Below are 13,019 nucleotides of genomic sequence, written 5' to 3'. Positions count from 1 at the left end.
CATAATTCTAGTTACTGCAATTTACAGTCAAAATTGTTTTGCTAACACACTATGTTGATCATAGGTGTGTAATTAGTATACAGCTCATTTATAGGCACAATTGTCTATTAATGCAAGGTTCTTTGCATGTGCTACACTAGACCTTGCGTTACGGTGAGGGGCCGGGCCATGTTAATATTTCATCTACAGTTTAGCTTTAGAAATCCAATACAGACAAAGAGTGATCACCATGCAAGCTCCCACTGCGAGCTCCATGTCTCTCTGTCCCAATTACAGCATAGAAATGGTAGAGAGGCGACCTTCACTGAGCACTGAACAATGTGTCCAACCTCAGGAAGACAGGCATGTTCTTAATCTTCCTCTACTGATCTTTGACTCAGAGCTCATCTTTCCTCCTGTTCCATTTTCACACCATACTCTATTTGTCCTCCCTGTGATATGCTCTTGGTAAGCTCATAAAACTAGTAAAAATATTAAGTTTTAAAAAAAAAAGTTTGCAAAACAAAATCATAAGCAAACAAACAGAAATGAGAACTTAAAAATACTCACACACCACACTGGACTAAATGATAACCTAAAACATAAAGGTGAAAAAGTAATAAAAAGAGAGACAATAAAATTAAAAGAAAAATAACAAAAGTAAATTATTATTATTATTACTATTATTTTTTAAGGAAAAACAAAAACAGAATTGATAAAAGGCTTTGACTGCAACATAGGGCTCAATCCAATTAGTTGCGGCATAAAAATGCAATGGTAACTCACCCCCCTTGCGGCCTGATTTCACTTCAGGTGTGCAAGTCCGGAAGTACCATAAGTGCACCTATTTGCGGGTGCGACTAATTTACAGCTAAGTGGATCGAGCCCATAGACTTTAAAGTTATAAGACTGAGGCCCTCATTCAGAGCCACTCGCTAGCGGCAGTACGCTCGTTCCGAGCGATGTTCGCACATCTGCGCATGCGTACGGATCGTTATACGCATGCGCGAACCAGTCAGTGCGGCCGAAATTCATGTGCTCGCAATATAGCGAGTGCCTGCTATTTTGAGTGACAGAATGAGGCGTATGTGGGTGGTAACAGGGGAAGGTGCTTGAAAATGGGGAGTGGAGATCCGAACGCAGGCGTGCTTAAAGGTCAAAACGGGCGTTTTATGGGTGTGCATAATTAATACAGCAGCGTCATTGACCACGTCACTGGGTTATTTTATAGCCAGAACTGCTCGCAAGATTGTGGTAGCAAAAACCAACCACAAGAATAGCGAGCAGTTCATACGCTGGTCGATGTACTCGATTAATCTAATAAATAGCGGACATGACATATGGTGCGAGCGGCCTGGGGGCGTTTTTAACAAATAAACGAGCGTATGTTTTGCTCGCTCATTCAGACTTAGAGGTGTGAACAGACTGCAATTTGCGAACGGATCATTTGAATAGCCACCCCTTGTTTTTGAACGAACGACCGCAAATAGCGAACTGCTCTGAATCAGGCCCTGAATTCTTAGAACTACTTTCTATCATCAGGTTCTATAAGTGTTGATTTGTTGTTTTTTTAAAGATCTTATAGAATTTGAATAATAACCTTTTTGAGACAAAAAATAAACAACAAAACCATAACTGAATTCCAGCTAAAGTACTGACTGTATTATTATAAATAAGATAGAAATGTCCACAAAGGGGGCAATTCAATTCAGCCGGAGTTGAATAGCGCCAGGAAGTTGGTTCCCGGAGCTATTCAATTCAGCGCGCTGTTTAGTCAGACACAAGTTAAGTCGGAGAATGCCGGTTCTCGCAACTTAACCGACCTAACAGCTGATTTGAATAGCTATGGGAGCTCCCTTCTGGCGCTATCAACAGCACGCTGAATTGAATCGGCCTTTTACAGAGATCAACCATGGCTATTTTATTGCATTTTATTTACTAGACAAATGTGTAAAAATCTAAAGTAGTCTTAAGGTGCATATCAACTACACGATAAAAATGAACAATTATGACATCGTTCATTAATCGTGCAGTGAATATGCCAGCAACGGCCAGGGATACGCGCTCCCGCTGGTCGTTGTCGGCATCTGTCATCGCCTTAACATACTGCCGATATCGACAGGTTGTGCATGTTCGGGGATTACGGAGGGTGCCTACACTGAACGACATATCATTCAGTGTGGGCACAATATCCACTGCACAGTATAATGAACGTTTGAACAATTACGATGTTGTAATCGTACAGTCGTTCTACACTCGTGTAGTGGATATGCACCTTTAGGATACCACTGTGATAAGAATAGAATATACATTCAGAATGTCAATAATCAACATGTTAACAATGTCAGAATGACATTGTGAATGTTGACAATTTTTTTTTTTTTTAACAAATTTAGGGTTAGGCTTAAGTTTAGGGTTAGATTCAGGGATACTTTAACTTTGGCAATGAAAAACTTCATGGTCAATGTGCCAACTATCGAAGTTGACATTCAGAACATTTTGGTGTCAACATACTGCACTTTGAAGTTTTGTACCACACCCATGAATCCAGCTCCATGCCACTGATGACAGATCTCAACCGTTCCATTTTGTATCTGTCCACACAAACAAGAGTGCTAAGTGTCTTAAGATTCAAAATGGACCAAAATAATACTTTTGGTTTCTGAACCAAAAATAAGTTTGGAGTAGGAATCATTCCCCGTTTTCTACTGGCACTTGTATAATCACACCCGTTGCAAGTAACATGTTAACGGCTAGTCACATGGCATGTACTTTACCTGGTCAACATGGAAAATATAGGGTTGGTGCTCTGAGGAGCTCGATGTAGTGGAATTAAACCACTGAGCCTGTTATAGTAGCAGACGGTAGTAGCTACCAGGTGGGCATATTGTCTGTTATGCAAACGGTTTATCTGAGGGCTTTAACGTCGACTTCCTAGCACACCAATTCAGTTTTCCTCTAAGTTGTCCTCCAGAACTAGATGAAAACAGATATCTTGATTGCGCACTGCTTCCTTTACCAGCAACATTAAAGGAATAAAATAAGATCCCTGTGCTTTTGGCAAATTTACAGACAGGTAAGAACTCTATTTGCCTATCAACTGACTAATAACATTATCCTACTTGGGACCAAATGAAACATCACCTGAAAAAGTAAATATAATGACTCTGTGACTATCTCCCGAGCCTTGAGTTTGAGGGTTTGGTAATCCGAGACTGCTGAAGATAAAATTCTGACCCCAATTTGCTCTGCGAGGCGTGGGTAAAATATGAATGTAATTTTCAGGTTACATTCACATTGCAGACCATTTATCCCAAACTAAAGGGGGATACAGATATGGAATACCGTTTTGCAGCTCCCAGATACTGATGCTTCCCGGATGTGTTCCGCCAAGGTTGCCAATTCAAACCTAGGTCACCCTGCCTGCAATAATCTAAGAGTTGATTTGACCTATGCAAGCCAACGCTAAATTAGATTTCAACTAAGAATCAGCCATTACAAAAATAGAAAATGTATGACAATTCTTAAATCTATCTATACCATCCTTAAGAGCTGTGGATTCAGAATAGGAATAGTGGGTAGCCTTAAAAAATTACACTATGGTGGAGTTTTCAATTTATCCATATCTTCCTGGTTTAAGCCAGGAATCGCAGAGCAATTCTTCTAAGAAGGAAAGAAAAGCAACTGCTGTTTCTTCCTTTTAAATTGCATATTGCCAGACTCTGCTGACTCATCACTGTCCTGATGCCTAGAACCCGGCAAACCACCCCTACTAAATCATATAGCATATGCCATGTTATAGAGTAATCCACAATGTCCGATTACTTCCCTACCTCACCCTCTTTAAGGAGGAGGGCACATTAGACAACCTTCAACTGACAATCAAATATTCCACATAAACTAGTTAACGTGTTTCAACACTATCACAAGCGTACCCTGCAGATGTGTGCGACAGGTTGCCACCCACCTTGCAAGCTGTACATAAGGCATCATAAGGAAAGAATGAGTTGATGGCACTGCGTCTGCTTTAGACTACTCTTCTTTACACAGCAAACCAGTCGAGGGAAGGTGCAATTTGTGCTGCCTGGGGCTTGCCACTACCCTAAGTGTCCAGCACGTCAGAATCCACAGTTCTGGAGAAGATAAGCCCCCTTGTGCTATGACTGTTCCTAGTGGGTGTAGCCTTTGCTGAGACTAAACCAACCTAGACACCCTCACATGAACCAGCCTTAGGATCCTGTACTCTGAGGCCGACTCCCCACTTCACCGGTAGCGGGAAGCAGATATGTCCACATACATCTAGCCTCCTTGCATGTTAAACAGCCTTTCTAGTCACGGTATGCGGTGGCGGTACTTGGTAGCGCCGAACAACCTTTTGTGCAACTTTTCCACTTAAAATTTGTCTTACTCACAAAACGATTGGAATATGACGCACAAGCAGCTTCTGCTGATTAAAACGATAGGCGGCATGCCTATACGTATGGTATCACAGCCGCTGACACTGTAATGTAGCATTTCACATGCAGATATCTGCGCAGTCGCACACAGAATATAGGCATGCAGCATATGATTTTAATCAGCAGAAGCTGCTTATGTGTCCTATTTGTTTCACTTTGCAAATAAGAAATATTTTAAGGGAAAAAAAGTTGTACGAAAGGACGTTTGGTAGATGTATGTGGACACATCTGTACCTTGCTGCTCTCTGGGCACACAGTGTGGATCAGTCATATGTTGTAGCGACTGCGTAAGGCTCTGGGTTTACCACATGTCGGAAGCAAAGCTGCAGGAGGTTATACATACTGCAGTATAGCACCTCCTCAGGCTGCTGCGGTTTGCAGGTAGCCCACTAAATAGATCAACTCAATTTAAACTAGTGATGCAGACTAATAAAATCTCACAGTACAGTTTCAAAATCATAAAAAATACATAGAAGTGAACAATAGCTTAAAGTCAAATGCTTTCTGCAAATAACTCCCAATGTCTTGAGTTTTGTATATTAAACTAATCAGAAATCTGGTGCATTACAATATAAATTTTCCTACTAAGGAAAAAGGCGAAAAGTTGCGGGTGGCGAAAAGCATTAGCCGATGCAATGTGTTCGCCTCATTCGCCTGTTTGTACGCAAAGTTATCGTGTACTTTCACAATGCGCGTTCCTGCTTATCGCCCTATTCATTTCCAAAACAGGCGAAAACACGGATGTGTGAATGCAGTGAAAGGCCAAACTAGCGAAAAGAACAGCATATTTAGGGGAAATTGGTCTGTACCCCAAAAAATGCCTAACTCACCCTGGTAATCAATAAAGAAGTGTATTAATAGCTCTCCTAAAAGTATTTTGGGTTCCTAAATTGAGTCAAAGGGCTGTTATATGCACTTTTGCATTAGTGTGGAAAAATTATATAAAGCAATTTATTTTGTGACAAATAATTGGGGGTACATTAAAATGGGTACTAGTATATTTTGTTTAAAAAGAGTGCAAATTAAAATACTTTAAAACAACACCTGCTGCAGCCCCTTGCAATCCTAAAAACACCTGTCCATACAGCCCCCCAAAATACCTGACCCAGTACTTTAGACACATTTTCCATCACTTTTTCCACTTTCGCCCCAAAATTGACTTGACATATTTAGGGGGTATTTTGATATTTGTATATGTTTTTTCACCTTAATATTAATTAGGGGGTGTGCCCAAAGGGTTCGGAATCAAGTACCAACTTTTTAAGCCCAAAATAGAGATTTTGCAAGTCTTTACTCCTGCCTTTGGGTGGAGAAACTCTTTGGCCTGTTTTAGCCTATGGACTTTTTGCACATGCCGAAACTTTCTGGAATTGAATAGGGCGGTAAGCGGGAATGTGGCGAAATACATTGCATCGGCGAAACTTTATCGCCGATTGCGGCTTTTCGTCTCTAATTGAATACGGGCCTTAGTAGGAATGGTACATTGTGCCCTGGATTAAACTCTGCTATATCCATAAAACAAATCATTCTTCCATGGAACCCTCATTGGTATAGTTGCATATTTTTGATTTTTTTTCCAGAGAAATGTGAGTACATAATGCACAAATTACTATATATTATGAAGTTATATAATATTAAACATGCAAAATATAGAATAGTAGGCTCTCGTGAGCAGGCCCTATTCCCTTTGATTTCTGTACACAATTATGTAACTTGTTCAGTGTAATGATGTGTATATGTAAAGTTCTGAATTTGTCTAACAGTTTTGTACATCTGCAATTTGTTGTATCTTCTATCCACTGTGGATAGCACTACAGAACCCTTGTCATATAAATAAAAGATAATAATAATTATACTTGTGTTTCTGTGCTCAATTAATGAGATTGGTTAGCTTATATAGATAACCATCTGGAGAACATCTACTAGTGTTCCGTATATACTATACAAGTGTGTGTACATTGGTGTCCAATACAGTGGTTCTACTCACATGAGACAAATATATATGGAAACACTAACATGTACATCTACACCATGAACATATACATGCAACTGTAATAATTCTATATTGGAGACAATACTCACCTGTAATACAGCTGCTGGGACCTGAAGCTATATAGTAAGTAAATGGTGTTGCCAATCAGGAACACCACAATCCAAAATACTGTAAACACAGAACGCTTCTCCTAAAGAATAAAAAGTAAAACAAATCTTTTTCAAACAATCACTACAATTATCACAGGTATTAAAAAGGATCAATCTAAAAGTTTTTCAGAAAAGCAAAACGCAAAAGGTGTCTCCTAAATATTTACCATGCAAAATTTGAGGCCATTCCCCAGGCTAGCTGGGTTCACCTATACAATCCTCTAGCGCAGGCCTGGCCAACCTGTGGCTCTCCAGCTGCTGTGAAAATACAAGTCCCATCATTCCCTGCCACAGTTTTAGCATTCCCTAACAGCAAAACTGTGGCAAGGTATGCTGGGACTTGTAGTTATTGAACAGCTGGAGAGCCATAGGTTGGCCTGCCTTGCTCTAGCAGATCATACGATTTACATCCTCTTGGTGAGATATTGATATGGTTTTATGTATATCCTAATATTTCTGAGATGAGATTGTGGCAAACCTGGAAGTGTGTACGCACTAACAACCATTCTGTTCAATACTCCTGCTGATGCTCCTCCTGTCACAATTTTTCCAGCAGATGGTTTAGAGCAGTGTTTCCTAAACCCATTCCTCAGAAAACACGAACAGTGCATGTTTTCCAGGTCTCCTTACAGAATCGCAAGTGAAATAATTAGCTCCACCCGTGTATTCATTACTCAATGAGTAATGGATACACATGTGCACTAACTAGAAAAAATGGAAACCATGCACTGGTTGGTGCATGGTTTCTCTAAGGCAGTGGTTCCCAAAATGTGTGCCGTGGCACCCAGATGTGCCTCTTGACACTTGCAGGGGTGCCGCAGGTTGGTTGTCTAGCACCAAATCAAAATATTTAGTCAATGTAATGTAAATATGTGGACAAACAGAAGCACAAATCTGTCACCTCATAACTGAACCTAATGCTGCCCATCCACAAGGCGATTAAATCTAGCGATGGACCGATAATGACGGTCGTTATCACTCCCATCGCTTGGTAATCGGCCGCAAATCGGGCAGTAAAAGGTTAACCTGACGACCGCCATGTTCGGGGATGATTGATCTGCATATCCTGAACGTCTGAACGTTCAGTGCATGCAGTTCACCCCACGGGAGACAACGGCGTCGTAATCGTGCCGTCGTCTCCCGCATCGCCTAGTGGATGGGCAGCTTAAGGATGACAGGTAAGCACAATTTACCTAATAATTTATTTTTTCAGAATTTCTCAATAACAAACGTTTGGCTTAGGGGTGCCATGAAAACAATGCCAATACTCTAGGGTGCAGTGATTCAAAAAAGTTTGGAAACCACTGCCCTAAGGAAAGAGTTTGGGACATACTGGTTTAGAGAGATGAGTATAACGGATTGCAAGGTAAAATGTAATAGTGTTTGCATGAATTTTTGCTCACAGCTGGGAGCGGGCTGTGAGGTATGCGAGATGTGGTGCCACTGCCAATGTTTTAACGTCGTGGCACCCTTTGTAGCTAATTGGATTGACCCGTAAGTGTAAAGCTGGGTACACACCTTTGCTATCACTTTTTTGATGCAATGTTTCGATCAATTTCACTCAAGAACTGAAGTCCCGATCACAGTGCCAATATGTGTGTACACACCTATACAATCATACTTGTGACCTTCGTTTCCCGAATGCCAAAATATTGAAATAAAATGATTATACCACCCACAGGATGGGCCTGGGTCGAGGTGGTGGGGACAGCTGGGATCCCTTTTCTGGCGGGTGCGGCTGACAGCAGTGAGCTGCATTGTGACATGGCCAATAAGTCATGCTGAGCTGACATTTCTATATGAAGGGCGACTTTTGGCCATGTCACGATGTTGGACGGCAGGGGAATTTTGTCAGGCAGACCGCCTGAGAAATATAGCATGGGGAGAACACTGGTACACATTATACAATTCTCTGGCCAATCATAAAATCTCAGATAATGGAGTGTACTCAGCTTAAGTGTGAACTAAAATTCTAAACATGTATTTTTTTTTAGGTTGGTGTAACAAAAGAATTTTCGATTTTTCTTTTTTATATGCTGATCTGATAATACAAAGGTTAAAGTAAACAATGTTGCTTGGTATCCATCCACAATAAAAATAAAAACAGTTTTGTCAAGACTAGCACTGCGCTAAAGCTGGTCTTACAATGTACAGTGATTCTCAGATAAGCTTTAGTAGACAGTGTTGTCTTGTTTGAGAACTGTGCTCTCACAGCATATCTCCTTACCTTTAGAGACACCTGGTGTTTGACAGAGGAATTAGCATAGGCAAAAGTACTGGCCATTCCGATGCATACAGCTATACCTGCAGGGATACATTATTTCAAGTGTTAGTAGATCAGTAGGAATTATTTGAAATAAAGATGCCTTATCTGTGACTTCACTTCTAAATCTGGCAATCAATACATTCTAATTCAATAGCACAACGTATAGAAAAAGGAGATTTATGTGCTTACCTGTTAAATCCTTTTCTTCTATTGAATAGGGGACACAGGCTCTATTGCTGGGTATTGGTTGTGGGTTGGAGTCAGGGCACCACAGAGTTAAAGTTGTCCAAAACAGCCCAGGCTCCCCCCTCCCCCAGTCACATCAGTTAAGTTAACAAGCCCAAAGCAAGGAGTGAGAAGGAGGAGAAGTAAGACCGGCACTTGCTCAGGTCCAAACACACAGGAAATGTGAACAGGAGAACCGGAAGCAGAGGAAAGCCCCGCAAGCCTGGTGCGTCAGAGTGAGAGCCCTGTGTCCCCTATGGAAGAAAAGGATTCAACATGTAAGCACTTAAATCTCCTTTTCTTCTTCCTCCATAGGGGACACAGGTTCTATGCTGGGACGTCCCAAAGCTACTCCCCTAAGGGAGGGGACGCTCCTAGACTGCGCTGAGAACTCTACGCCCAAAAGATGCATCAGAAGTGGCGAAGGTATCAAAAGAATAGAAATTCAGAAACGTATTGGCAGAGGACCACGTGGCCGCCTTACACAGCTGCTCCGCAGAACACCATGTCGCAATGCCCATGAAGTTCCCACCGAACGGATTGAATGAGCAGTCACCTGCTGGAAGATCCGCCGCAGAGTAAGCGTGGCGAATAGTCAAACAGATCTATCTGGGCAGCGTCTGCTTAGTAGCCGGCCAGCCCCGCTTGTGAAAGTCATACAGGACAAAGAGAGCATCTGTCTTATGCAAGCCCTTTGTCCTGTCCACACAAATCTGGAGAGCCCGTACGACATTCAAAGAGGCCTCCTCCGGTGAAGAATCTGGAAGCTGGAAAGAAGGAACCACAATCTTCTGATTGATGTGGAACTTAGAAACAAATATAGGAAGGAAACCTATTTGCATTCGAAGGACGACTTTGTCCTGGTGAAAAATTAGAAACAGAGAGCGAAAGGACAATGAGTTTACATCAGACACCCGCCGGGCAGAATCTATGGCAAGAAGAAAGACAGTCTTTCAGGTAAGCCAACTAATGTCCACCATGTCTAAAGGCTCAAAAGGCGAAGACTGAAGGGAGTTAAGAACAAAGGACAAATTCCAAGGAGCTACTGGCGCTACAAATGGAGGCTGTACGTGGAGAACACCCTGAAGAAAAGTTCGAACATCAGGCAACAACGCAATCCATCTCTGAAAGAGAACAGAAAGATATATCCGCGGAATCAGAGACATCGGAGGGAAGATGTACAGGGGCGGGAAGGTCCACTGAACCGCCAAAGCGTCAACCAGAAAGGCACCTGGATCTCTGGTGCATGAACAGTACCACGGAAACTGACGATTGTGTCGAGACGCTATGTCGCATGGATGTAGGGCCCATTCACCCGAATGAACATCTTGACGGCTTAGGAAGTCAGCTTCCCAATTTTGCACTCTGGGAATGTAAACCGCCGACAGGGACGGAAGATGCCTTTACGCCCACAGGAGAATCTGCCTGACCTCCCTCATGACGGCGCGACTGCGAGTGCCACCTTGATGGTTTATGTAGGCGACAGCAGTCGTGTTGTTGGACTGTATCTGGACTGGGCGACTCCAGAGAGGAGAGGCAAAGCCCGACACAGAGCTCTGTAAACTGCTCGGAGTTTCATAATGTTGATCTGCAATTCGCTCTCCAGCTGACCACTGACCCTGAAAAGTCTGTTGACAGGACACCGCCCCCCACCCCCGAAGACTTGCATCGGTAGCAGGAGAACCCACACCTGAACCAAAAAGGGATGTCCCCTGGTCAGATGGGACTCCTGGAGCCACCACAAGAGGGAGTGATGCACTTACTGAGAGAGAACAAACATTGAGACCAGAGCTATAGATGGAGATTCTAGCCAGGTGGAACAAATCCCAACTGGAGAGGCCGTGAAACTGGTATACTCCACCATGTTGAAGGTGGAGACCTGAGAGCCCAGAATCTGCATGCAAGAGTGAATAGACACCCAGCGGTGATGCAAAAACAAACAAATCTTGGACTGTAAGTCCCGAACCTTGTCTGCAGAGAGGAACACCTGCAGAGTCCAGCAAGGCCCCCAAATGCAGCATTTCATGAAAGGGAGTCAGAGAGGATTTCTTCCAATTGAGGACCCATCCGTGAGCTTGGAGAAGATCCACCGTGACCCAGACGTGCTCCCTGAGAACCTCCACAAACTGGGCCAGGAGAAGCAAGTCATCCACATAGGGAAATATTCGGATTCCCTTGCTCCGAAGATGAGCTGCCCTGACCTTCGTGAAGACACGAGGGCCGTGAAAAGTCCAAATGGCAAAGCCGAAACTGGAAGTGATCCCCCTGGATCGCAAACCTGAGGAATCTCTGGTGACTGAAACGTATGAGAACAAGCAAATAGGCATCCTGATGTCTAAGGAGGCCATGAAGTCCCACAACTCCATGGCTAGAATCCTCAAGTACTTGTTGAGAGATTTCAGGTTGAGAATCGGTCAGATAAACACGTTCAACTTCTGGACTAGAAGCAGACTGGCATAGAAGCCCGTTCCCCGCTGAAACGCGGGAACAGGAACAATGAACTTGGCGGCCAGTAGAAAGTGAATGGACTCCCTCAAGGCTTCGGCTTTCCCCTGATCCAAAGGAAGACCTGTGGAAAAAAAACTGGGTCGAAGTATGCTCCCGAAAGGTCAACGTGTAACCCTGGGATACCACCCCGCTTACCCAGGCGTCCTCCGTGGTCGCCTTCCAAATTTTTTAAAAAAGAAGCCGGCCTCCCACACTGGTGTCCCCCAGGTGAAGGCTCGCCCCATCAAGCAGCAGGCTTGTCGGCTGGCTTAGCAGCCGGGTGTTTGGTGGACCAGGGTTGCGCACTTGCTGGTTTAGAACCTATAGCAGAGGATCCACGAGACCTGAACGTCAAACATTTGGCCTTACCCTGCGGACAAAATAAGTGAAAATTAGAAGATCGCGACTTTGGGACTGCCCTGGAAGGGAGAAAGGCTGTCTTAGATGCTGCCACTGTAGCCACTATTTTATCAAGTTTCGGACCAAAGATAACATCCCCCGAAAAGGACAGAGCTTCAAGGGCCTTCTTAGAGCTAGAATCTGCCCGCCAGAAATGAAACCAGAGGGCTCTTCTAGCAGACACTAAAGAGGCTTAAATCTTGGAAGTTAGTATACCTGTGTCTATAGCTGCTTCCCCAAAATAAGAAGCTGCCTCATGAATATGCCCTACAAGAGACAAAAGTTAATTCCAGTGTGTACCCAAAGTAAGGCCATCTTCCAGGGCGTTAGCTCAGCACCCAATGGCCTTAGCAATCCAGGCTGAAGTGAGGGCCTGGCACGCTACCGCACCTACATAGAAAAAATAGACTTAAGAAAAGTTTCCAACTTCCTATCCGTTGAATCCTTAAGGGATGCCATGTTAGGAAGAGGAAGGGTGGTATTCTTGACTAGGCGGGCAACAGGCATTGTTAGTCACCAGACTGTTCTTGCCTTTTCCAGCATGATGGAGCACCTTGCCATAAGGCAAATGTGATAACTAAGTGGCTTGGGGAACAAAACATCGAAATTTTGGGTTCATGGCCAGGAAACTCCCCAGACCTTAATCCCATTGAGAACTTGTGGTCAATCCTCAAGAGGTGGGTGGATTAACAAAAACCCACAAATTCTGACAAACTCCAAGCATTGATTAGACAAGAATGGGTGGCCATCAGTCCACCCAGAAGTCGATTGACAGCATGCCAAGGCGAATTGCAGAAGTCTGAAAAAGAAGGTTCAACATTGCAAATATTGACTTTTTGCATAAACTTAATGTAATTGTCAATAAAAGCCTTTGACACTTATGAAATGCTTGTAATGTTACTTCAGTATACCATAGTAACATCTGACAAAAAGGTCTAAAAACACTGAAGCAGCAAACTTTGTAAAAACCAATACTTGTGTCATTCTCAAAACTTTTGGCCATGGCTGTATTCTGTGTTCCACAGCTATCTGACAAGAGACAAGAATATGCTTGTAATAAAATA

General features: G+C 43.1%; 1 protein-coding gene across 1 annotated transcript in view; it reads right to left on the bottom strand.

The window, feature by feature from the left end:
• The window catches only part of RNFT2 (ring finger protein, transmembrane 2), a 229,184-nt gene that overhangs the window by 27,361 nt on the left and 188,804 nt on the right, over window positions 1-13,019 (bottom strand). The window contains exons 4-5 of the mRNA XM_088449237.1: window positions 8,806-8,882; window positions 6,519-6,619 (exon numbers count right to left, since the gene is read on the bottom strand). Coding sequence (XP_088305363.1) covers window positions 6,519-6,619; window positions 8,806-8,882 — 178 coding nt within the window. The remainder of the gene's footprint in view (window positions 1-6,518; window positions 6,620-8,805; window positions 8,883-13,019) is intronic.

The sequence above is a fragment of the Taudactylus pleione genome, unplaced genomic scaffold (assembly GCF_031769625.1).
Source record: "Taudactylus pleione unplaced genomic scaffold, aTauple2 ptg000479l, whole genome shotgun sequence".
NCBI lineage: Eukaryota > Metazoa > Chordata > Amphibia > Anura > Myobatrachidae > Taudactylus > Taudactylus pleione.
The sequence above is the reverse complement of the archived record's forward strand: the minus strand, read 5'-3'. Positions and strand labels throughout refer to the sequence as shown.